This window comes from Chlamydotis macqueenii, chromosome 4, assembly GCF_036417535.1.
Source record: "Chlamydotis macqueenii isolate bChlMac1 chromosome 4, bChlMac1.mat, whole genome shotgun sequence".
In the NCBI taxonomy this organism is placed as follows: Eukaryota; Metazoa; Chordata; class Aves; order Otidiformes; family Otididae; genus Chlamydotis; species Chlamydotis macqueenii.
The window spans coordinates 49,464,830-49,492,390 of record NC_141559.1 but is presented as its reverse complement, the minus strand read 5'-3'; the positions used below and the strand labels follow the sequence as shown (position 1 = coordinate 49,492,390).

Sequence of the window (27,561 nt, the reverse complement as noted above, 5' to 3'; positions counted from 1 at the left end):
TTAACAACCAGTGTATTAACTAAAATCAGGGAATGTAATTTACCTTAATGATAGTTTCTTTTTCTGAACATTCCTAAAGAAAATCAGTGCACCGCTATGTTAGCTTGTACACATTCATGTGGGTTACATGTGCTGAAGTTGAAGCCTGTCTCCTTGTCACGTGAGCGTGGGTTGGCATACGGTTAAAATCGGTTGTGCTCTGCATAGTAGAGGAATTTAATGAGCAAGGAACAGCGGCTTTTAAAATGACACACTGCAGTGCACTGTATGGTAGGTGACTGTAGTTATAAAACTGCAATTAAGTGTGTGGGAACTGCGTACATCTGCTAAGGGAATGGCACTTACTGTTGCTAATTTTTTTTTTAATGAATTAAAAAGTCTAATGCTGTAAAAATAGAATTAAAATATTACATACACCAGATTAAGCTTAGGACATAGTTTTAGTAATTGTATTAAGTAAACTGAGGGGTAGTTCATGAAGGAAAATATTCCTTGATGCTCCGTTGTGTTATCTATCCTCTTTTTGTTATTCACACTGCACTTGATGAGGTTGAATAGCTGGTATTACAGCAAGGCATGTAACTGATCTACACATTTTCATGAAACAGATACCATCTCATGGGCTAGCACTCCATGAATTAGTTGAGTGATGCTTGCAATGCAGAAAAATGAGACCTGAATAGAACTTGTGGCGGCTTTGGAACTGCGGCTGCTGTAGGTACATTTAAACTAATGTGATAACCTCAAAGTAACGTTTCATATGGGACCAGTACTAAACCCACCCAGTCTACTGAGGATTCCTATTGGCGTCAGCACTCCTGGGGACGTACCCTTGGCAAAATTTCACTAGGCAGCTTAGAAAGCAAAACCAGCAAGGTACCGTAATACTAATGAAACAAACTTCGTCTTAAAACTTCAAAATATTCAAGTATTTTGTTTAGAACTGCATTATTAAACTCTATAAACTAACTGGCATGGACTGATGGTACCTATTTTTAATGAGATTATTTGTCATCTACTGTTTTAAGATCCTGTTTCAAGTTTCTTGTCAAAAACTAGAGGCCACGATTCTGCAATGTAATTGTTTTGTTCACGTTAAAAACTCTGGTCACCTGTAGTTTAGTAAGGTTAGGACTTGATGTGTGGAATGCAATCGTAAACTTTAACACAGCATTGTTAGTAATGTGACTTTTACCTCCCATTACAAAAATGATGTGCCTCTGAAAAACTTGTTTGCGGATGCTCAGTAGAGATTTGTCAAAAGCAGAGTATCTGAAGATCCATTTCCATTGCACGTGAACAGAAAATCCGAATTGAGTACTTGAATGCTTCTAAGTGCCGGGGTTCCTATAGGGAATGAGTGGAACTACTCATGTAATTGTTACTGCAATGAATGCTAGGGCAAGCTGAAAATAAGGTGATGGTGTTTACTATTCTTTCAGATGCACTATAGAACAATCTTTGAAGAGGAAAAGGCTGCCTGGCTTGAAAACTGAGGGAATAAGAGCAGTAGACTGTGACAAATTGCTTCTGACAGGAGAAGGGGGAGTTTGGTTTGGCGGGCAGTGGCAGGAAAACTGAGATTTAAGTGAGGTAAACAGACAAAGGTAAGACTGGTCAGGAAGGAATCTGGGGCTGAGCTGAAAGCTTACTGTGGCTGCCTGACTTCGTTAGCTGAAAAAGGCAGAGGTTTAACCACTAACTTTAAAACAGTGATTCAGATGTCCCTGTCGTGACAGATCATGAGGCTGCAGTATTTCCCCTTTCTTTCAGAAGGAAAGAAAATCTAGAAGGTGACAGGAGAGAGAAGGCTGCAGATAGGAAATACTAGAGTTAAAGCTACCTCTGCTGCTTCAGTTTGTTTCCTCTGTGTGGATGCAGTTATTTCCATAGCTGTATGGCTGCTTTTTTCTGCTAATCTGTAGCCTCATCCAGAGCACAAGCTGGATCTCCTCGTGGGATGCAGGATTAGGTTTGGGTAAGGAATGGAGTCAGTTGTAGACTCTTCAGGATCCTTCTTCCATTTGCTGACACAGTTTGCATGGTAGTAGGGAATGAAGTAGGACTTATCCTGGTTTGTGCCCCTGCCGCTTCCTTCCCGTGGTAGTGGGTGTTATTGTGGATTATTGTGGAAGAGCACGGAAAGCTCCCACCTGTGCCTGGCTGGCAGTCAGCTTGTGTTGCACGGCATAGCCACACTCGACAGCACTGTGCAGATGCCCAGCCGCCTCTCAGGTGATTCCTCACGTTGTTCCATGTTGGCTGCGTGCCTGGCACAAACCTCTGATCTGCAGAAGTGCTAAGCACACAATTGTGATGAAGGGGGAGTTCGATCAGCGCTATTAATGATCGAAATATTCTGACCAGTTGGACCCAAAGTATCTTCAATTCAGTTACCTAAAGTTACTGAAATCTTCATCTGCAGTCTGTCTGTCACTTCTATCACTTCAGTGAGGATACAGTGGCTTTCTAACCCAAAGTTAACTTGTTTGACCTGCATAGCTGTTACAGTGATCAATGTTTAAGTCAAATCTTGAGGAAAACTAAGTTATAAATGGGGTTCAAGGCTGCATGCTGGATAACAGTCAAACATGGCATAGATCCTTACAGGAGGAACATCATTCCTTCTGTACACAGGCAAATTCATTGTTCGGTTTTTTTAAAGCAATCAAAGGTTTTATGTTACAGATTCTTTATTTATATTTAAATATAAAATTCTTTAATTATATTTTGTTGCAAGTTACGTGTATGTGTAAATTGCAGGTAAAAGATACAGGCATGTGAGTATGCATCTACATGTACAGGCACTTCTTGCATGTGTTTTCCCTGAGCACAGTTTCTCACTAGGAGATACTGAGGGTTATGCTAGATTCAAAAAAAAGATTTAGAAGTATTCCTTAGAGACAGGTCTTTTAATTTTGCAGAATGTGTGTGGTCAGTGCAATTGTGTCCTCTTTGAGCTGAATGAGAATTCCATTTAAATGTTCTTGGGGTTGTTATGAATACATGATATGGCTCAGAGAATTATTTGTTATTCACCCTAGTGTTATTGTGGAGTCAGAACTGAGAAGAGCCAATCTTCTGTTGATAAAGGATTATCTTGTCTCTGACCTTCGCTGTCTGGAATGCTGAACCAATGCATTGAGTAATTTCTTTCTCATTTAAGAGCAGTAAAAATAAAAAGAGTGAAGTCACATGGACGTTGGAGTAATATGTTCAGATAGGTGTGTATAAAAGCATGAACTGAGGAAGGGGTAGTGAAGTAGCATGATTAGTAACATATTTACCAAATGACTTAGTGTTTTACCCCATCAATAAGAATGTGTTATCTGTAATTCCTGAAGAAAACTCTGATTAGTGGAGTTAAATGTAGGAGTTGTAAATTTTGCTCTTACAGAAATAAATGCTACTTGCAAGCAGAAATACAATCTTTATAAATTCTAAGATATAACAGTTACACAGTTATATGGATAGCAATTTCTGTAGTAGAAACCGTGGTTAGATGGTTAGATGAACTCTTATCTAAATACCTGTAATAGGATTTTTTGAGGAAATACTAGTTTAAAAAATTGTTCAAAACAAAATTTTATTTCAATAGTATTGGCACAGTTCTGTGGTTGTAGAATTTTGCAGTGACATTATTATCAACTTGTTAATGTCTTCTCTTCTGTTTATCCAGTGATCAAAAGAGTGAGCAGATATAGTTAATGAAACTTCAGACATTTCCTTTGTATTTGACCAACATTTTTTTTAAAAAATATGTCTATAATTTACTGGGGGGTTTTGTTATTTTCTTGAGGGCCATTGCAAATATTTGGAACTCATGTTCCAGATACTGTTAAACAATAAATAAATAAATAAATATTATAAGTGATAAATAAATAAATAAACTCATATATTGTTAAACAATGTCTTGGTTTAGCTGATCTTTTGAAATCTCCTAACTTAACAATGTTTGCTATAGTATTTTTTGCTCTGCCTTATTAAGGACCTCTGCCTTAAGGACCTCTAATCAAGGACCAGCATCGTATTACTCTATAAGGCACACAGAGACAGATCTAAATTAGTCTCCTTTCCCAAGAATTTATCATCTAAAATGAAAAAGTAACAGATGAAGGCAACAATTGAAATGGAATGAATCAATGTTTATTGATATTAGTACAGAGCAGCCTCCAAATATTGGAGAAGAGCTAAATCTTAGCAAAGACATACCCATCCTGGTACGTCTGTGGAAAGAGCTGAGCGGAGATGGTCCCTCTCCAAAAGTGACAAAGGAAGGTAAGAGAAAGCTAGACTCACAAAGATGAAGTAATCTGTCGAAAATCAATGTCAGAGCCGGGTGTAGAAACCACATGTTAATGCCCTTATTATAGGGGATAATCTGCTATACCATATGGCACCTGCCCTAAAGAAGCCTCAGGGCATGTAAGACTGCTTAAAAAAAATTATTTCAGTTCTGTCCTTGAAATGTCACTGAAAAGTTAAAATGGCAGGGAAATGGTTAGAATTCATAAAAATAAGCAAATCTAGTTCTGATTCCTTTAGGTATATGAATACATTTGTGTGGTATGTGAAACCATGAGAATGGCTGTAAGTTTAATAGGTTTCATAGTGCACTTATTTCATGAAACCCCTTCCCCAAACACATCTTAACTTGCAGTAAATGGGAACAGAAATAGCCTTTGTTTTCCTGATCTTTTTACTTGTGGATCATTGGACAGTTCTGAGAAGACGGGACCTTTTCCCATGAGTGGTTTTCAGCAACAGGATTTGATAACCATCAGTCAAGGGCCTGATAGCCTCTCTCTTGCTGTATAGGCAGATTCTATTTCCCCTTCAAAAGCTGATTTTTTTTCATGGTCCCCAAGTTCTTCAGGTTATCTCAGTGACTCCTGCTTGATGATCAGAACCAAGAATGCTAGAGCAACCTTCCTCTGGAATTAAAATTGCCAGATAACTGACTATATCAGCAATAGAAATCTCTCCAGTACATTTTAACAAAATACATTGACAATTTAATATAATTTCAACATGCAATCGCATGAACGGCATATGGAGAAGAGCTATTATATTCTTTTACCAGGACATACTTAATGAAAATATCCCAAATTCTCTCCACAGGGATTTTCTGTCAAATACTCCAGAGCTTTTTCCCAATTTAAAACTTACTAGTTTTCTTCCCACGTTTCTGTGAAGACTGAACCTTTTTTATATGCCTTCTCTCCTAATTGTTCCTATATCGCTCTGCTTAGTTGTTGTGAGTTTTAAAGTTACACTGTTTCTGACTTGCTCTAGGATCAGTAAAGAATTAGCTTAGTAGCAGAAGTCCTAAATGCTCTGGTGGACAATTAAGCATTGAGAGGGAGAGAGAAAGATGAGCATCCAATCTTTAAAAATTAACCAAACATTTAGAATTTATGAAATTCAGTTAGCAGGGATAGGTAGCTAGTATTAAAGGTTCTTAATTATGTGAGTTTTAACTGTGCTCCTGATTATAATTGTTAGTAGTTCTTTCTTTGGCTGTTTATACTAGGAAGAATTGTAGCTTTTTTGTTGTTGTTGTGTACAGCACTGAAGCATTTTGGACTTCACTAGGGATGAAGCCAGCTGACAGTACAGTGCACGTGCTGGTGTTGTAAGTGGTAGAAGTTGGATTATTTTGGTGTATATTATATGGAGCAGGAGGGGTGAAGCTATTTGAAATTAAAATTGGTGCCCCTTGGAAAAAGGCAAAATACGGTATCAGCAAAACATGCAAATGCAAGCTTGCAAAGCTGATTATTCTGTTTTTCATGTGTTGTACATAATAAGTTTTCCTTTGTTTTGAGAGTAAGTAGTATTGCTGCTGCTAAGTGTCTTCTCTCCTGTAAATGGTGAAATCTCTGAGAGGACTACAGTTATGCAAAGCAATGCTAAGATTCTTCAGAAATGGCAAAATGTGCGAAGAGTTGATGAAACAAACAGCATGCTATAAGGCAGACTTTATAGCAGGGAAGGAAAATAGAAGTTTATAGCATTTGACTTGTTTTGAAGTTTCTAAATGCCGAGTCATTCAGGTATTGAAGTATCGTAGTCTGAACTTCAACAGAAACTGAAATAACTTACTCTTCCAAAAGGCACCTGTGACTCTTGATGCATTTTACTGGTTTGTATTTAAGCAGTGCTGTTTAGCTGTTACTTGATCTTTCTGCAACTCAAGTCTGAAATGAGTATTGAAAGGCTACAAATAGTTCCTTGAAAAGCAGAATTGAAGAAACCTTATGTCTGTTCAGATCAACAGTGCGTGAATCAGCTCTAGCTTTTGCTTCTCAACTATGCGCCTTAATCTGAACTGAACTCTTCTGATCATTGCCCATTTTATTGCTCTTTGGTTCACATCAGCATGGACTCGCAGAATATACCTGGATACCCACCAACAAAGCTAAACTGGAATGTGAGCTCAAAGAAAATGCCTGACGTGCTTCCTCTTCCTCACCTGCTCTGCGGGGCCAGAGTAGAGCTGGTCTGAAGTCAAGCCCCTCTGTGGATGTCAGGCTTCAACACCTACTCTTTTGCTGTAGAAAATCACTCCTACTTGCTAATGTTGACACATTCTTTGAAGTTGAATCACACCAAGGCTGTTCTGTGAGTTCAAACTGTATTAGTCTTCAGAGAATCCATGCAGAGCTTGACATGAATGCTTTCATAATGGGAAAAGCTTGGGTTCAAGGCTGCACCTTTTCAGACAGCAGAAATCTTCTGATTATTTTTGTTGATTGCCTGGTGTCTAACAAGGCAAATTAATTTTGAGGGGTGAAGTTTTGTGGCTGGGATCATAAGGTATGTGCATTTTTCCACACACAGCTCCTAACTCTTCCTGTATTAATTCACTTATAGAATCATAGAATCATAGAATGGTTAGAGTTAGAAGGGACCTTCAAAGCTCATCTAGTCCAATCCCCATGCAAGGAGCAGGGACATCCCTGACTAGATCAGGTTGCTCAGAGCCTCATCCAGCCTGGCCTTGAACGTTTCCAGGGATGGGGCATCCACCACCTCTCTGGGCAACTTGTTCCAATGTTCTATAACCCTCATTGTGAAAAAAAATTTTTCTAATTTCTAATCTAAATCTACCTCCCTCTATTTTAAAACCATTACCCCTTGTCCTATCACAACAGGCCCTACTGAACATCCTCTCCCCATCTTTCTTGTAGGCCCCTTTGAGGTACTGGAAGACCGCTATCAGGTCTCCCCGGAGCCTTCTCTTCTCCAGGCTGAACAGCCCCAACTCTCTCAGGTGTCCTCACAGGAGAGGTGCTCCAGCCCTCTTATCATCTTCGTGGCCCTCCTCCGGACCTTCTCTAACTGGTCCCTGTCCTTCTTATGTTGGGGGCTCCAGAACTGGACACAGTACTCCAGGTGGGGTCTCAGCAGGGCAGAGTAGAGGGGGAGAATCACCTCCCTCGACCTGCTGGCCACGCTCCTCTTGATGCAGCCCAGGATGCGGCTGGCCTTCTGGGCCGCAAGGGCACAGTGCCGGCTCATGTTGAGCTTTTTGTCCACCAGCACTCCCAAGCCCTTTTCTAATGACACTAGGCTATATTGGCCATTTGGCTTTGATAAGATCTGTATTTGCCATGGGAATTCCTCATGGAACTTGTAAGCCTTCGATGTTATTGAGACCCCTGCATCTCTGTCAAACTTAGCCAAAATTGGCCAAAAGTTTTAAGTACTTAGGAGGGGTACTGAAAATTTCCTGTATGATCCCATCAAACTTCTATCTTAGAAAATAATACGGATTTAAATATTCCAGTGAATATCTTCCTAGTTAATCTTTTCAGTTATAGGTATTATTTTTGTCTTTATGGGCATGTTACAAGAAGTTCAAAAACAAATCCTGCTGCTTCAGCATACTTACTAAGAATATATTAAGGAGTCTTATCTCACCCTACACGTTGGTCTGACATTGTTAGCTAGATGGAACATTACCTAACTGTAGTTCAGGGAAGCGTATTTTTATATTTAAGACAAAACCAATGGAAGGAAACAGAAAAGGATTTTTTCTTTCTTGAATGAACAGTATTCCCACTGATTCTATTGGGACTGGTATTGACTCATGAAAAAATGCCTACTGGAAGGAATTCTATTTAGGGGGAGAATTATGCATGTTTAGTCCCAAATTGGTGCATATTACATACCTGGTAGAAAGGAGCAGGACTGCATTGTTTGTCATACTGTATAATCATGGAAAAATTGATAATACTTGATGCATTCAAATGACCAGTAATTTGCAAAGTCCCTGAAGTGAGTGATGAAACTAAACCTTGCTTATGTTCCTTATGTCTTTAATAGTTACTCAAGACTAATGAACCCAAATTTAACCCTCAAATTATGGGTTTTCAAGAGGAACATAATTCTAATGATATTTGTAGTTCACGTCTTGAGAAAGATGGAGAAATAGTTGGGTAATGCCTGTTCCATTTGGATCTTCTGGGAAATAAAAATGTGAGATTAAATTTTAAGTAAAATATAAAAGATTGACAGCAAGGTGAATTCTGGATACCAATGCTAAATATGGTATTTACTAAAAGACAGATACTTCAGCGTGGTGAAACAATGGGCACTTCCTAATCAGGCTTCTTTTCTGTCACAGGTTGCTACATTTCCAAAGGGTGATCTAGAAAGCTGGTGTGTTGCTAGTGCTGCATAGTTCCCTGTTCCACTAGGGAGAAAACTGGGCAAGTTGTGTATACTGGAGAACTAACCTAGGGGTCACAATGAACACCACCATCTTCTGGGGTTCTGGATGCAGAACTGCTTTGCTACCCATCCCAATGTCAAGTAATGTGTAAATGAATGCCATAGGCATCCATCTCCTCTGTGGGTTCTGGCTACCTGTCAAGGGCTCATTTGTGTGCCTACAACATCTAAGTTTACTGGACAAGGGAACTTTCAGAACTGAGAAGATGCATAATGCCTTTTAGGCACTCTGTCTTGAAGGTGGAGTTTTTTGTAATTATGTCTGTTGACACTGATGTGCTGCATATCTACTTCAGTGACATGCTCTCATACAGTAATCTTAAATCATTTCCAGCCTACAGAATGAGTTAATTTGAACAAACAGAATTCCTGTAAAACAGCAACAAAGGAGGAAGCCAAATGCAGGGAACAAAAATAACCACCACTGAAGGCTAGAAATTTACAATTTTATATTATTAAAAACAGTACTAGATGCCTGGAGAAAATGTGAATTTCAGTCAACAGTTAATGGGACTTTTTTTTTTTCCTTTGTATTTAAGCAATAAAAATAGCGGAAAAAACACCACAAGCACAACTGGAATTATTAATGAAATTGCCTCTGGTGGTAGAAATTTAAGGAGATGCAGAATATAAAAGCAGCAGTTTGTCTTCCTCTTTCCTTTTGCAACTTTAAAAATATACAGTAATATAAAAATAATGTTGTCAGCTTGAACAACTTTCTTGGTGTCCTTTTATACTTGCAGTTACATTTTAGGAAAATGTTCTGATATTGAAGTGTCTTACAGGTATTTTGAGATGACAACAAGTGTTTAGAATTAAGTGCAGAAATTTAACTTGTTTGTTTTTCAGTACAGAGCTAGTCAAAAGAATACATATCTAGTAAAAATCGTGCTACAACAGGAGAAAAATTTAAGCTTTAAGCTTTTTCTCTAGAGAGAAAGACTTACTTTTAAGTTGATAACAATTTAAGTAAAAAGTGTTTGAATTTTTTGTACTGATGCTGTATGCAGTAACAAAGATTGCTGTAAACCTTCAGTTTAGACACATGTAGTCTTTGCTCTCCTCTCTCATCAGATATTTAGTTAATTTTCTCAGTTTCTTGAAAAAAAAACAGAGTGAAAGGAGAAGATAATACCAGTTCTTTTAATCTTGCATTTATAGCATTCTCAGAGAAACAACATTAGGGAAGGAGTCCAAGGTCTGGAAAGAAGCTCCTGTGTCATCAGATTTATTCCCCTGCCTTCAGCCAGCCATGTTTTTCACATACACATGTCAAGTTCAGGCTCTTAAATTTGACCACAGCACTCCTGATAAGTGCTCCAGACCTCAATGACTGTCATGAATAGAAACTACCTTATGATTTGCTACTTACATTTCATATAAATGAAATGGTTAATAGTAGTTCTTGGGCCAACATTGTTCCTTTACTTCCTCTGGTTATGTCCAATGCCTTGATGAGTTTGTAGAGAGTGATCAGCCACAGACTCCTGTGATGGATTCTCCTGTACCTGATGCTCTTCGAACTTTTGCTCATGGGAACTAGAACAACTTGTGGTATTTCAAGACAAGGTTTGCATGTCTGATATGTTGTGTTAGATATCCACCTAAGTTAGTTAATAATACTCTAGATAGCTGGAATATCTTCAAGTTTTTATTCCTAATTACAACTTGGCAAACACAGCAATAAATCATAAATCCAACTTCCACGTCTGTTCTGCTGCCTTTCCACACTGCTCAGAAATTACCTGTTTTCTACTAGAAAATGCTTAAGCATATGCTCAGCATATGCCTTTCTGGGTTGAATCTTAGTATAGGCTCCCTGCCATTTTGTTGTCCTGTTGTTGCATGTTAATGAAATTGAAACATCGTGGAACCTTCTTCAGTACTTCCTCTTTTTTTTTTTTTTCTTATAAGCACTGGATTCCTGTGGTCCATCAAACATTTTTTTCATACAAACAATAGATTTGCTTATACACCTTCCTTATTCTTATGGGCTCAGCAGGAGAGACCTCTGCTCCCAAGGAAGCTTCAGAACAGTTCTTTCTTCATTTTGTGGTCTGTCAAGCTCTCATTGCATTCTCACTGCTATAGTTGTCCTGCTATAGCTAAACATCTGAAAAAATTTATTTTGAAAACTCAGAGAAATAAAATAGTCAGCTTCACTATTTGCCAGAACTAATGCTTCATACTTTTTTCCCCTCCTTCACTGAATGTATGAGTTGGCACATAAAGTATATTGGCCTGCTGCAGAGATGAAAGCAGGAATGCTCTGCAGAGTCTTAATGATTTGGGTTAAAAGAATTTACTACCACATCCAATTAGGATATAGAATCCTGCTTGATAATAAATATGTGTCTGTAGATCACCTGCCATGTTTAAACTGACAGAATAAATAATCCTTGGAGTAAAATTACCGACTGATTTGGCTCCTTAATTTTGCAGATATTTTCTCAAGGAGATTACTGTCTCTAGCTCAAGCTGTGAAACTGGCAAACCACATTAATGCAAGTCTGACACTGCTTCTCATGCAAATCTGGAAAGCTCCTGTCCTCTCCAGATATCTGGGCACTATTGTCTACCTAAGACAATTAAAATCTATCATTTTCCAGCCAGATCACACACGTATCTGTGCTGTTGATCCATCTGCACTCTCTGTTGTAAGCCAATTGCTCCTCTCACTGAAGGTCCTTGGTAAAAGAATTCATTGCAGAGGATGGTTACTATGAAAAGCAGATACTAGAATTAGCTTTAAAATTAATATAAATACTGTATCAGAAAATTACATTTTAAACCTGCTTTTTATAATATATTCTGTGAAATGGCAAGGAGTAAATAACAGGTAATTTAAAATCAATTTTTAAGAATCATTAGTCCGTTAACACTGTCTAGTTGATATCTCTCATCTTATAAAAGTTGCCTTGAGTATCTTGGGGGAAATATTTAGTTGATTGAAGTCAAACTCACAATTTACCCTGCAGTACTCAGTACCAAGATGCCTCTAATATAACTGTAAGGGCTGCTGTTGGTGAGGAAGGGAGGTTGTAATAATAAATATTTTCTCTTGGAGCCCCTTTCATACTCTGAAATAGAGAGTAGAATAGGTCAAAAATATTTTCAGACACAATCTCTGTGGAAACTGCCAGCTTGTTTTGAAACAGCAATAGAATCTTTCAAAATCATTGTAAGCAGCAGGCAGCTAGCATTCTGGAGTTTGTCCCTTGGTTAGCTACACAGCTAGCAAATCTAGAATTTCAAAGGGGTCTAGACTCCATGGCTACAGAGCAGAAGGAAGGCAGAAAGACTCCAAAAGTTATCCATGAGCTTGGACGCCTTTGATATGATATTCCTATGTGGCATTTAGGAATCTGCCATATATTGACTTAGTAATAAAGCTGTAATGATAGTTTTTAGAATTTCTATATGTGCTTCCGAAAAAAAAAAAAAGTCTCTCTTCCTTTACTTCCCAGTTCTTTCCATAATTTTACATGGAAAGGATATTCTAACTTCTGATGGTCTGTATCATTAGGTAGTCACGGATTATTAACAGTGATTGACTTAGTTCTTTGAATGAGGTGCAAACAGGTGATAGCATGTTGCTACTCATTTAGGCCTTGATTCAGAAAGCGCTTGATCACATGCATTTAGTTGATGTTTGGCTGGATATTAGAGCTCCTGCCTTACACCTATAGGGGCTCTAACATCTGATCAATACCAGAATTAAGCCTCTAACAGGAAAGACACGTGTCATGCATTCATGAATAAACTGAGGGCGGGGAAACCTTTCTTGCCTTCTCACTAACCCTTTTTATAGTGCCGTATAGATGTGGAACAGAAGGGGTGCAGAATGGCTTCCTGCAGCACCCCACACTTCAGAACTTAGCAGGAACAGAAGTGATCACGACCAGCTATCAGGGTCTCTTGGAGAAAATAGAGCAGGTGTCAATGAGATTCACACAAGTCTTTGCAGTAGCCTCCCTCAGTGTAAACTATTGCTGAGCTGAGGTAATCTTTGTGGTGTCATCAGCAAATATAGGGAGTTAGCAAGAAATAACACAGTGATATATATTGCATATTTAGTGAAACTATAGCAGTGGTAACTGCAGATGTATTCAATCTGATAGACCAATTTTTGTGCGTTAGCGCAGTCATTCATTTCCTACTGCATTACCTCTGCCAGATGAAGCCAGCCGTAAAAGAATGCCATGAACATTAATCCTGGATCTCCCTCTGCAAAAGTTAGGCACACTACTGTGCTTAAACTTAGTGTTCTTTTACCTCAGCAACTAAGATCAGGTGTAAGCTTGGTGGAAAACCTGCCTGATCGACGTCCCTGAGCAGCAGCATCTGATTTTGCAAACTCTTGCATTCCAGTAGCACTTTGTATCTGCACAGTCATTATGGGCGTTCCTTCCGTCACAGCCTTTGCTGTCTAAGAGCTGAGTATCTTAGCTGATTGTTGGGCATCCTGTTTGGCAGTGAGGAGCGTCTGATGCTTCCAGTGGAACATTCATCTTGCCTCTGTCAGGGATCTGTATTACAGCTGCTTACAAGCCCATTCACAAAGAACAGTTTTCAGGAGGCAATGAAGTAGGAACAGAAGTACAAAGCAAATGAAGCCCTTTGCTCCCCTCTTCCCCCCTACCCTGTCCCACCCCCACTTTCTTGAAGTAAGGATTTTAAAGACTGCTTGAAACAATGCTGAGTAAAATGCTTTCAGGCATATGACTGTTAAGTTCCTTGCAATCATTTGGATCCTACTACCAGTAGCATTAAGTATTTGAATGCTACTTTAGCTCCTTAGAAGCAGAAAATTTCCAAATAATTTTAGTATTAAACGCAAGGCTGGGTGTTTTTATTGCCTTATTTACCTGCATACTTTTCAGGTATGCAAGACTAATTTTTTCTTCAGCAAAATGAGATTAATGTGGAAATGTTAGTGATTCGTATGCAATTCCTCGCTGTGTGTCAGCAAGGCAGCCTAAGCTGTTCAGATAGAAAAACTCTTAGGAGGACAAAGCTCCAGTGCTAAAATTGAGTGTTGTCTGTTAAAACTTAAGTAAGAGTTAAGCACGCTTTATGTAAATATATCTAAGCCACCTGCTAGAAATCATTTTGGCTCTGCAGTGTTCTGAGAGTTCTGTACTTGTTGAGTCTGAAAATAAATACCGTGTTGCGTTTCATAGCTTGCGTGTGGTCCCATCGGTGATTCAGTTCCAAGCTAAAAGGTTTGAAAATGGTGTCTCCTCCAGCAGCTTGAAAACGTTGTAGGAATGTGAGGCTTTAAGAATATACTGTAGCTATTATAGAAATCCAAAATTTCAGTCAAACTACCAAAAATGAATAAAATAGAATATGCCTTAATTTTTGAAAGATCTTTTATAAATTCTCTGAGGTAGTTTGCTGATAGCTGCAGCATAAAAAGAATGTAATAAAACTTCATTCACTGCCACGTATCTATTTCCATAGTTCTCAAGAAGTTTAACAGTTTGGTTTTTTTGTCACAAAACTGACTGAATTTGTGATTCTGACTGCTGCAGAGTTCAGATAGCTTCTGAAAAACAGTGAGTTTTTCAAGCAGTGAAGAATCTGACCTCATTATGAATACAAGAGAATCCAGCAATATACATGTTACCTCAGGGTAACATTAATTCAGCATTCCCTCTTGATTCTGTTCAGATATTTTGTTTACTGGTATTAATCAGTATCTTGAGTGTCCCATTATAGAAAGGGTCCCTCACACATACCTTCCAACTTACTCCAACATAGTTGGGCAATTTATATTTTTAATTTATTTTTTGAAGCTATATTACATTAAGAATTCTGATTTTCCCTTTGTTTTATCCCGAACTCGATGTGGGAACAGTGCAGAGGAAGAATGACTTTTTTTTACCCTGCAGTATTTTGACCTCCTGTGTGTCTGCCCATTCATTAAAGTAAATTATAGTGGGCAGCATGTGTAACAAAACGACTGAGATTGGCCAGTGTGCAGAATGCCACTGGAAACTTTTTCGGCGTTTATCTTTTTATCTCTAAAAAAGCCTGCATAGAAGATGTGTTCAAGCTCCTGATCCCCTGATAAAGCTGTGACATAAACTGGCAGTAGACGGTAAATACTGCCTAGCTTGTCCTGTGACATACGATCAGGAGGTTAAAGTCGCCTGTTCATGTAGGATGTCATGCTTTTTCCACAGCTGGAGTTTGGTTTTGTGGGGCTTTACTATTTGTTTGTTTGTAAGTACTGTGTAAAGTTGGGATATATAAATAAAAGGATTTAACATTTACATGCATTTTACATTCTTTTGGTGCAAATTATTACCTTTAAAAAGCACATTGAGGTATAGTGACTTGATTTTCTACCTAGTGACTCCATTGGGAGTTTGAAATGGATTCCTGTGGATGCCAAGACAACATGCCCTGATTCTGTGCATAGCAGTACAGTGAGCAACATTTAAAATGTCAGTGTTGTCTGTAGAGACACATTAAATCACTGGATGAAAACAGCCACATCTCCTGCTTATAAACTCTTGAAAAAAACCTGGTAACTTTGGCTGCTAAAAAAAAATATTCGGACAGACCTCTCTTTATATCTTTCAGTTTACACAAAGGAGTGAATAAAACTTATAAGGAGCCTTTAAAAATATTTCCCCATTCCTGTACAGGAGTAATTTTTATTTTATAGTTTCAAGACCAAAAGTCAATCACTAGTTTTTTATCCCAGAGCAAATGTTTACAACAGAGATAATAAACACTTGAAAACAGAGTAGCTTATAATGGAAGCAACAGCTCATCTTTAACTTTGGAAGGACAAGCAGTACCAATTTAATTAAAGCCGTGTTAAAATAGGAGTGTCATTTGTATCCCAGTGATTCTCCTCCCCTCCGAGAAGTCCTGCTGCCATTTTGTACCACCCATCCTTGTCTTGTGCAAATTAATAGAATGTTTTATTTTCCGCAGGAAATCTGAAGACTTTTATAGCAAATCCTCCAGTATCAAAATGAACACAGGTATGCTGCTTCTGTGAGATTTTTTTTTTACTCTTGTGTGTTTAGTAAGCAGAGAAGGTCCCAAATTTATTTAAATTTTCATGATCAAGTTGTATTTTAGTTGGTACTGAATTCAAGTTAAGGAAGATATTTTAATAGTATGTCTGCTTATGTGCATTTTTATTCCATATATAAAATTTACATACATGTTTTTCTATGTATGGATATATATGGATATGTGAAATATACATGCATGTTTAGCTCTCTGTGCTTAAGTTATAAGTATCAGTTTTGTGTGTGTGTGTTTTATGTAAAAATATATAGTATGAGGACATAACAGCTATGGAAAAGTGGTGTTAAAACATCACATTTTCCAAAGAAAATGCACATGCTTTAAAAATGCTTTGGTTTCATTCTCTATTCTCATTAAATTAAGGGGCATATAAATACTACCCTGTATTATTAACCACACTTGCATAATCAGATGAGGTTAAATATTATGTACTTAGAAGTATTTCTATTTTCTCTCAAGTTGCTGTGATAGATGTATTGACCAAATGAAGTACTCTATAGGAAGTTATCTTCATTATCTGTGACAACGTACTAATATATGCTCCTGAATCATTGGAGTCAATAGGTAGTGCTGCTAGTTTTGCTGGAAGTGGGAATAGGCCTCCGGAAAAACAACTGATGAAATCCTGGCCTCTCTCATGTCAGGTGTAAATTTTCAGTTGCAGTCAACTCTTTATACTCCATAGGTGAGCTGTCTGGTTTACACATTAACGGTGGCACAAAGATAGACGTATCCATCCTTTCCAAACCAGTTGGTTTTGTCATTGACCATAGTGCTGCACATGACAACTGACATGACAACTTGAAATAAGCAGAATGTGTTATGTGCGACCCGAGGACCTGAATTACCTTTGAAGCTAGTTTGGGTGTTTCAGCAGCACACTTTAAATCAAAGGGATTAGCTTTTCTGTGGCATAGGCTGTCATTATCTAGACCACTGTATTAAGCAGGCTTCCTTAATTTTGCACTTCGAGATCGCAGTAGAAGAACCATCACAAGTCCCAAGTGGACTGTGACACTCAGACAATGACTGGAACTCAGTAGGACCTGGTTCTTGGACAGATTTTTTTAATACAATGATAAAATATATTAGCTCAACTGAAACCACTACATTTGTAAACATAATAAGCAGGATAAGTGAAATTTCTCAGTTGAATTTGTGGATTTTTTTCCCAAAGTTTTGATTATTCTTAATTATTTTATAGACACTAACGAGGGCGGTGTGGTTTTCATTTATGAAAATACTATTTGAAATGAGTCCTATCCTCTTGCGTTTTTAGTGAAGACGTCTTTCTAAAACTTGTCAATCTGTATAATTAAGGTAGTAGTGAAATACTGCTTGCTTCATAGAACTGTAATTTCAGAAGTAACTCAGCTAATCATCGTACATCTGACTGTGATTACATTGTGCATTGCAATCATATGACTTAAAATTATACGATGTCATTTTTTAGCTTCTACTTTGAGAAATGTGGATAGTCTCAGAGCAGAAAATTGCCAATTTGTGCTACTGCAGCTCTAAAGTATGACTTTGCTCTATGTTGTACTAAGGTTTTTCATGTAAGCTAGAAATACTCAAGAGAAATAGATTTAAGTGTGGCTGAATGACTTATATCAGGGATTAGGAGTCTTTTGATCACACGGGAGCCTTGAAAACCAACTTAAAAGACCTGAACACACCTGAAATCCTTTCCGGTTACCTAAGGATATCATGATTGTAAGGTGAACTTTCATCTACTCTGCATTTACACAGTGAAAATATTTTTTAATTTTGCATATGCTGGATATTAATGTGCATGTTGCCAACTGCACTAAAAGGAGATATTGAAAAAAAAAAAAAAGTGATGTTTCCTATCCATTCTATTGATGTAAATTGCTTCCTGGTTGTAAAAATATAAAATAAAATAAAATTCAGTAAGTAGGGCGTGAAAGTTAACATCTTGCACCTATCTGTTGATAAAGCATCACTTTACTGAGGAAGAGAGTTGGAAGCTGTTCTGCATGGTGTTCTTATTTAGTTGTTTCCTTTTCTTTACACTATCTTGTCTTTAAACAGAAAATGAGTGCTACAGTTCTTTTATTTTTTTTTATATTTCACTGGTTTATAACAGGAGTTTGTGCATGATGCAACTGGAGATTATGAGATACTATTGTTTTGCCACTAGTTTGCTTCAAAAATATGCATTTTATTAATTACTTCTACAGATAAAAGAGCACTCTAGTTTGATGCCAGTAACTGCTGAAGTAGCAAAGCTAGCATATATGCAGCTTCTAAAAGAAAAAGTAAATCTGCTTCTTAGAGTGGGCTCCTCTAATCCAGTGTTCCCTGTGGCTGCAAACTTGGCAGTCCGTCTCAGCAAACCCTGTGGAAGATATTTTTGTCTACAGGGAAAATGTTTTGAAGAGGTTTGGTTTTCAATACTCTACCATATATGGGAGGGATTTTTTAGCATTTGATGCTAATTCTGTACCACATGTTAGAAGAAATATTCAACAGCATAAGGCAATGAAACATGTTTGCAAAAGCAAAGAAAGAGATGTAAGATATAGAGGAGGTTTTCAGAAGGACCAAAGGTACTTCAGATCATCGTTCCTTTTGGTGTTCAAATGCTATCGTACTTTAGAAGTTTGATTGGCATCATTAACTCGGTGAGACAGAAGACCTGAGCTACCCATGAAGCTCACATCAGATTAAAACACAGGATAAATGTGCTTATTGTTCATACTATAGATATGCATGCATAGCTGATGTTGGGGAAGAGGTAATTGCATTAAGGAATAATGAATGGATACAGGTTAATATGCTAAAACAGATTCTTAGTGTCCATCTGTAAATATTTTGGCTGAGTTCCATAAAGATAATTCTTGATAAATGCATGTCTTTTTAAAATTATTAAACAAGTTAGCTGTTTGCAGTAGATTAAATACATAAAGAGCAGCCAAGAGTGAAAAAGTATGCAGTTCTGGAAGACTGCAAATATTTTGTGTTTGTTAAAATTATTAATGGCCATCATCACATGGACTAATCTCTCACATTTTGTCTGGGAGACAAGAATAGAAATTCTTGCGTCCCTGCAGAGTTCCTGAATAGATTGTGAAGCCACTTTTGGATCACTAAAGCAAATTAGGTGGGCCTGACTGTTTCAGACGTTCTACAAAAAATTTACTTTTAAAGTCATTATTTGTTGCAATTTAACAGCATCAAAGAACCAAATAATAGTAGGTTTGCCTATGTAGTCAGTGTTAGGTTGTGTGATAAAAGCTTGTCTACGCACCCACAAAGGAGCTCGGAAAAACAGTGGCAGGAGGGGAAGCCTAAATAATAACCTGCCCTTGCCAGGCTGCTCCCAGGCCCACCACAGGAGCCATCAAAGGCCCATTTTCACAAGCCTAGAGGAGCACAAGGGCAGGCAGGAACCCAAATTAAGGATTCCCATGGAACAACAGGAGGCACAGGGGCCTCCCTTGTCCCGGCCCCTCCCAGGACTGTCCCAGGAGAGTCTCAGGCCTGGGGTCCAGGCAAAAAATGAATGGCAGACTCACTGTCTGAGCCCAGTTGCTGGGAGGATCCATGTTGTACATGTGTGTATATATTCTCACTAGTGGACCTTCATCCTGCTCAGCCAGAGAGGGGAGAGGGATGGGGCCATTGTACCATCTGTGTGAGCGTGAGTGCTCTGAGTGTCACCTGTGTGGCCAGCCATGTATGTATGTGGTGTATACATGTGCTCCTCTGTACATGTCTGCTAGAAGCTCATCTCCAGACTCACTGCTGGTTGGACCTGGGGACATGGAGAGGCAGCAGCTTCATCTGTCTTGAGCTGTTGGATCCAGCACTATGCATTTGCCTCAGAAGGTCAGAATGCAAATAGGGAGTAAGAATCTCTGGTCTAAAGACTTCTAAACTTGAAATCTCTGTGCAGACAAAGGGGGAAATGATACCTTTCACAAGTACAGCAGATAGAATAATGATCAGCAAATGTTATGTTTGGGTGCTGTTTTTCTCTTTGAGCTCTAAGAGTTCATTAAAAATTTCCTGCCCTCTGGCTGCTTGCTCTCACCTCTTCACAAGAGATCACTATCCTTTCATCTTTGCCACCTTGGTTTACGCCACTGCTTTTACTGACTCTGAAACATTTTTTTTTTTCAAAAAAAACCCCATGCCATGTTCCTAAATGAAAGTGGTAGTGGTATGAATTGGCTCCGTTCTGCTTTGGAGCAGGACCTGCCCGATAGACTATTTGTCAAATAGAGATACAGTTCACTTAGGGTGATGCTGTCATTAGTGGGAGCAGTTGTTGGGATTGTAGATTTAGGGGGAAAGGGTTAAAGTACTTATTTGTGGAGAGAAACAGAATTAAGGGAAGGAGAGAGAAAGAAGTGAGGAAAGGTGAGGAATGGAGAAAAGCTGAAGAGAAAAATTGTGGGAGGGGAGTTGGCAAAGGGAGAGGAGCTGAATGGTGAGTTCACAAGTGGAAGAGAGCGTCCAGAACCCCACTTCAGAGAGCAGCGCATTAGGATTCGTATGCAAATGCACACATCACACATCCTCCTGGCTGGAGGGCAAACCACCGCCTTGGCTGTCTTTTCCAGTCAGTGGGTGGCTCTTTCTTCTTCTCTCTTTAAAGGTAAGGCTGCAGCACTGATCCTCGCATTCAGGAGTTCATCCCTATATGGCCCTTGCTCTGCAAGATACTATCGGAAACATGTCTCACCAGATAATCCTTACCTCCCCTTTCTCCTTTGTTTTCTGCAGTACCTGCTAAGGACACTTATTGATGGAATTATGTAGTGCAGGCAAAAGAGTATCTAGGCACCAACCCTGCTAAGTCCCCGATTTGAACTGGACTTGCATTTTAGGCATCTGGTTTGGGTGTGAATTATTGCCCAGCTTCATATTCTATTATTGCCTGCAGAACGTAGCTGATTCAGATTTCCTTTACTTCAACATTAAAATGATACCTAGGAAGACTTTCGGTCCAGAGGAGGGCCACAAAAATTATCAGAGGGCTGGAGCACCTCTCCTGTGAGGACAGGCTGAGAGAGTTGGGGCTGTTCAGCCCGGAGAAGAGAAGGCTCCGGGGAGAATTTATTGTGGCCTTTCAGTACTTAAAGGGGGCTCAAAAGAAAGATGGGAAGAAACTTTTTAGCAGAGCCTGTTGTGATAGGACAAGGGATAATGGTTTTAAACAAAAAGAGGGTAGATTTAGACTAGACATAAAGATTAAGCTTTTCATGAGGATGGTGGTGAAACACAGGAGCAGGTTGCCCGGAGGAGTTGTGGATGCCTCATGCCTGGAAACATTCAAGACCAAGTTGGACGTGGCTCTGAGCAGCCTGATGTAGTTGGAGATGTCCCAGCTCCTTGCAGGGGGGTTGACCTAGGTGGCCTTTAAAGGTCCTTTCCAACCCAAACCATTCTGATTCTGTGAAGACAGGATTCTCACCACTAAGAATTTGTCATATCAAAAGCACAGAAAATTGTGCATATATGTATACATATTTGCACACATTTCATTTTTTTATATATGCATACATTTTGTGTAGATGGTTTCACATATCATCATTTGTTCCTTGAGTAACAGCTGTGCAATATTAATTGCATATAGTTTGCAAGTTCAATGAGCCTCCCTTGCTGTTTTTTAATTCTCTGTTCTCTAGGCTTAGAGCTTTTTGGTGTTATTTGGACTTCAAGAATATGGATTAATATAGTTAGTATTTGCTGGAAATTTGATGGAGCTATGACAAAGGAATACAGGCCAGAATAAGCCTCTTGAAGTTCAGCTGTGTAAGGTCATGCAGATAAGGAAGGAGTTTGAAAACTGCCGCTTTCAAGGTGGCATGCGGATTATTCTGATCCTCATTCAGATATGATGCCCTTTACTTAATGGGCGCCTGGCCTGAACAAAGATGGGAGTCCATCATGCATAAATATGTGCTTGCCCACACACATTCATATCTTATTAGAAATTTTGCACAATTCAATATGGTATATTTATGCAATTATGTCTTAATTGAGTGCTAATTGACTCTCATTGTTTTGTAGAGATACTGAGAATGTTATTGCAGGTACAGGCTTGCATATGGGCTTCTGTATATAGGGGTAAATGTTGTATGCATATATGTATATAATCAGCTACAACATCTGTTTTAGCTGTCTTGTATGAAGCCATGTCAAACACTTTGCTAGTCCACTAAGTGTAAGACTCTGACTCAGTTCAGTTACATTAAAAAATGAATTTGAAGCAGAATTTCTTGAAGTTATAATGATTAAATGTTTCTAGTCAATTTTCTGATTGTTTTCCTTTCCTCCCTCTTGAGGTTCTCTGTCCTGAAATTCAGGAAGGTAGCTCTTGAAAAAATATAAATAAAGCATCACTTAATTTGAGTAAAAGATGTGCTAATATAACAAAATTGTTTGCCTTTTAGCTTGTATGAATCAAATAAAGTATGCGGTCAAATTCTGCCAATATTCAGATAAGAACAGAACCTCAGTATCAACACATCATCAGATTTCCTAGGAATTACTTCTGGTGTATGTCAGGGCAGGGAATGAATACACAAATGGAAAATGTGATTTTAATTACCATTGCCATTCTATATTTTGTAAGCAAGCTAAAACAAATGTGCGGATTTGATAGCCATTGTCTTTGTTTCACATGTACAACACTAATAATTCCTTATGGGTAACCTATTGCTTTGGACTGTTGCTGACTGAAATCATCTGCCCTTTTGCCTTGAGGCTTGGAATTGGCAATGAATCTTTGGGACCGCTTGCACCTGGGGCAGTGGCTCCAATGTTTGCCAACCCATTAGCAACTACTTAATGCGTGTCCTGCAAGATCTGTAATGAGAGGGCTCTGCTATTTCAGGGGAATATTGGAATGAGCTGAGGAATACCAGGATCTCACTTCTCTTGCAGACGTGGGTTAAAGATGTCTCTGTGGCTCAAGTTACTGCTATCATAGGAAATACTTTCTACTAATAGGTTGCAGGTCTTTCTTAAGCGTGATTTTATAAAACTCCCTGTCTCATAGTACAGATATAGAAACCATTAGGGCCTCTATCGTAGTTGTGGTTCTTCTTGACTTCAGTGGGGCCCTGTATGAAATTTCAGTAATATCAAATATCAAAATTAAAATAATTATTATGTTGAAGAGCAGAAAAAAGTTCAGGTTAAATATAATCAGAGAGAATATTTATTAACTTGCTTTTACAACTATGATAGAGTTGCTAAAAAGCTTAAGTTGTGGGAAAACTACCTTCTAATAATAAAAAAAAAAGTGTTTATAAAACAGAATGACAGCTCCAAGTGAGAGAGGAGCAGAGAATAAGGAAAGAAAGGAGTCATGCAAGATCCAGAGGAAAGGTTTTTTTCTATTCCTGGTTGTTCAGAGTGATTTTAGATTTCTAGTCATTCCCATGGGTTCCAGACATACATTTTTTTTCTCTTCCATTAGATAAAAGAAGCAGGGGGAGGGAGAACAAGGATGTTCCACCAAAACCACAAAAAAAAATTTATACCATCCTTAGTAATATTGTTTCTTGAGCTTAAAGGATCCAAAAGACTGAACAAAAGCACTTTGTCAGGTGATCAAACATAAGCTTAGTTTATGAATGGTGTCTTTCTAATGCATACAATGAAATTATTTTACCGTGCAGATGATTGATTTATATTACTCTGGAATGCTTAATCCTTCATCTTGATTACTTGTTTGTTTTTACTAATTAGCTATAATTAAGCAGTCTTTCAGGTAACAGAATGTATATATTGCCTTAGTGGATTAAGTATTGCATATTGCTTTCTTCACTTATTTTCTGTGAGGTTTATTGTTGTTTAAAGCTTGTGAAATGTTATGTATTCTGCTAATCTGCGCAACTTGCAAATTTACACGTTCCTGCAGCAGTTCTCTAACTGCATGCCTGTTCTCGTGTACGTTTGGCGTACCTCTCACTGTGATATGTTGCATGTGCTTGCTCCCTTTGTGTGGGGCTGCTGTCTGTATTGTTTTGTGCTTCCAGATAGCGGTGGGTGTGCTCGCAAACGTGCTGCAATGTCTGTCACATTAACAGCTGTGAAGAGAGTTCAGAGTTCTCCAAACCTGTTGGCCTCAGGTATAACCGCTAACCAGTGAGACACTACTCCTGAACGGCTTTTCTGTAGCGTTATACATTCCTGCAACATTACTCTGCAAGGAAGGGAAGCGTAACCATATTTTCTATGCCACTGACAGGTCTGTTACTTTTGCAGTGCTGTATAAGAAGTACTCTTAATTTCTCTCTGCCTGTGCTTAGTAGCCATTAATGAAAGAAATTAGGAAGACTTAGGAGAAATCAGTTATTTATAAATTAATTTTGCCTTTAATACATATTTTGAGTCTCATGTCCCCTGTTTTTTTTCAAGATGACATGGCATGAAAAGTAGGGGGGTTTTATTACAGACTTTGTTTATCGCAACTTGCTTTACAAACTCTTCCCAAATGAAAATAATATGAATGTTGGGGTAAAATGATCATCAGAAGCCAGATTAACAAAAATCATTTTTCAAGCATCTTTTCCTAAAAATATTCAGTGGACAGGCAGAACTGCTTTTTAGCAATACTCATATCTGGTTTTGCAACATTGAGTCTTAATGACTATCAGCTGCCCAGGTTCACTGGTGAGTTAAGTATTTGTAGGTATAAATCAGTGAAGAATCTTGAGTGGTGTAGACTAATTTACACCAATCTGAACATGCCGGTACTCACACCAAACAAGTATAATGCAGGAAACTGAATAAAGAATGAGCCAGAAAATAATAGCACAATAAAGTCTTTGTCTTGTAGATCTTTCCAAATACAAGGCTAATCCCTAGGAATAAGAACTGTTAGAATTTATGAAGCAAATTAAAAATTTGGTTGCTACTCTTTGCAAGTGGAAGAATTATTTGGATTACTGCGTGTATGTAAATTTAAGAAAACATTGGGTTCTTATTTCTTAGCAACTCTTCTAACATTTTTATCATTTAAGCATGCAATACAAGCCATTTAGTGTCTTGCTTTGTTGCACTTTGAATTAGTGATAAGGAGTGCTCTTAGTACTACAATTATTGTTCATTAAAGTATTTTCAGTTTGTTTAAAGAAGTTGTAATTTTAGTTTCTTTAGGAGAAAAAAACCCCACCAATATATCTACAAGTAATCAAAAAACCCACAAGAATTTCAAATCTGTTTTGTGCTGGCAGTATGTATGTATCAGTTTCTGTGTTTTGCTTTGAAGTGCTGAAGAAAGCATCACACATTCAAGTGTGAAGGGGGAGAGAAAATCCTGACTGAATATGTAGGCTTCTTTCTTGGTTTTCAATTAAACCTTTCCAGTCATCTTAAATGAGTGATATTTCTTTTGATATCTAGATTTTAGGTGGTAGTATATCACAGTATTTACTGGGGAAAAAAAAAAACAACATAGCAAATGTTTGTTTATTATTAGCTGTTTGAAATAGCAGTGATTAAACAACAGTAACTCTCAGCACACTATAACCTTCTGTAGAACTTGTACAATAAGCATTGCCCAGTTACCTGTGGTCTAATATTCTGAGGTGTGCTTAGGTAACAGGAGGGAATTAGATAACTGAACAAAGACTCCCATGTATTTTTCAAGTTGTGTCATCATGTTTTTATTTCGAACACAAATTAATATTGGATTTTTCTTTTTCAGGGTCTGACTCTCAGTCTCCAGATTCAGGTAAATAAAGCACTGTGTTATTTACGCATCAGTGTAATACCATGTAAGTGGATGAATTATAACAATCTTCCATTTATTTGATTTCATTACTTCATACATCTGCATTCTTTAAGGAAAGCACCACTGAAATTGTAATAATAATTGCAAGTGGTTAAGACCTCAAATTCAGGTCTCGTCTGAAAGGACTATTTCCTATAAAACAGTATATGTTGTCAGAAAATGAATTGTGTGGGAGAATACAGACTGCTAATTTGCCACCTTTAGTTTCAGTGGCACTTGCTATTTCATTTTTAGTCCCTTACTCAGGATTGCAGGTTCTACCCACCCCACTTAGCACCCACCCAACTCACATAATGTGTTACTTTTCCCAGCCTCCTACAATATTTTGTCTTCAAATCTGTAACTTGTTGAGGCAGAATAATATCTCCCTCTATGTTTGGACTGTGCCTTGAGGGCCTCCTAGCTCTGAGGACAGAGACAAAACATGGTTGGTTGCCTGGAAAATCAAGGTGGTGTTCAGATTTGGAGATAAGATGCATTATTGGAACAACTAATCGGGTATTGTGGTGAAATTTGGTGAAACTTCCATAACCAACTAACTTTATTTGAGCTGGGATGTTTTTCAAAATCCGACATAGCTGTGAAGTTCAAGAACCTAATCTTCAACCTGCTTTACATAGGGACCGAAATACCAACATCTCAAACAGACTCCTAAGGTTAAAATCCATACTCTGCACGACTGTTGTGGGGAGATACCAAACTGCTACCAGCCGTATTGTCAGTGTTTGAGTTTTTAAATTTTAAAGATAAATATTTTATAAAGTGGCAACTTTAGCTCTATTCTTACAACTTCCATGGAGATAGCAGCAGCAATGTCAGTTGTGTAGTAGCTAAACTTTTCCACAGTTTGTTTAATAGCTGGGTTGCTATAATGATAGCAATGTAAAGATGTACTAACCACAAAAAAAAAATGGTTTGATTCTTTTTTCCTCACAAAAGCTTGGAGATCTTACAATGATGGAAGTAGAGAAACACTGAATGGAGATGCTAGCAGTTCATCTCTTACAGCAAAAGGTTTTAGGAGCGTGCGGCCAAATCTACAGGATAAAAAATCATCAACTCAGGTAAAACTGAACACACCAAGTTTAATGCTTTGGCATTTGTTGTGTGGGTTATTCTTGGGTGATAGCATATATAGATGGGATACCTCTATGGAACATTGTCCTGCTATCTTCCAGATAGTGCAGATCACCTGTTCATATGGGTCATTACAAACTGGTTTACTGCATAGATAAAGTATACTCCACACAGGACGCATGCCTCCAGGTTAATTACCAGAAGTTGCTTTCAATGAACAAGACAGCCAGCTAAATTAAAGTAGGTCATACACAAATAAAAGCTTTCTAGGAGTGTTCCTAGACTTCAAATAATACTTATTAATATTTTACACTTGGAGAAATGCATCAGTCATCAAAATAATATGTGAGGATAAGGATTTATTAATTATAAGGTAGAAAATATTTCTGCCTCTTTTGCAGAAGAATAGAATTAGAGCACACTAAAAAAAACCACACTTAACTTGGAATCATACCAACATCTATGCTTTCTCTGTTACTATTTTAATTCAAAAGTTTAGGATCTGTGTGTTTTATATATGTGTATTACCTATGAATAATAGCTTGTTATCTAAGATCATGGAGTACATTTTGGGAGTAATTTACATATCTGAACAATTTCACACTTAATTCTTATCTGAGCTATTTCACACTTAATAATTCTTATCCAGTGTAATAATTGTTTTTTTAAAAGAAAATGGACTGTTGTGGGCTCCCTTCTGATCCTGGTTTACCCTGAGCAAATGGAACATCTGGCTTTCTAAACACAAGCTGTACAGCCCTGCACAGCAAAGGTGGTGGGAACCTGACCAGTTCAATTGTCCATTGAATTGAGCAATACTGGGATGAAGCCCCTTAAGTTGCTAGTTCCTTTGTTTAAAGATAAAAGTCAAACAGATTTGTATCTCCTGCTAACATTTACTTTCTTTC

The 27,561-nt window shown here is 38.1% G+C and overlaps 1 protein-coding gene across 4 annotated transcripts in view; it reads left to right on the top strand.

The window, feature by feature from the left end:
• SORBS2 (sorbin and SH3 domain containing 2) overlaps positions 1–27,561 on the top strand; it is a 163,275-nt gene that overhangs the window by 62,970 nt on the left and 72,744 nt on the right. For 2 of the 4 annotated variants that reach the window (XM_086746244.1, XM_086746249.1), the window contains 4 exons: positions 15,694–15,743; positions 23,817–23,909; positions 25,490–25,516; positions 26,516–26,640. In XM_086746244.1, coding sequence (XP_086602370.1) covers positions 15,734–15,743; positions 23,817–23,909; positions 25,490–25,516; positions 26,516–26,640 — 255 coding nt within the window. In that variant the 5' untranslated portion in view covers positions 15,694–15,733. The remainder of the gene's footprint in view (positions 1–15,693; positions 15,744–23,816; positions 23,910–25,489; positions 25,517–26,515; positions 26,641–27,561) is intronic. The other 2 variants (XM_086746245.1, XM_086746247.1) reach the window with 2 other exon arrangements.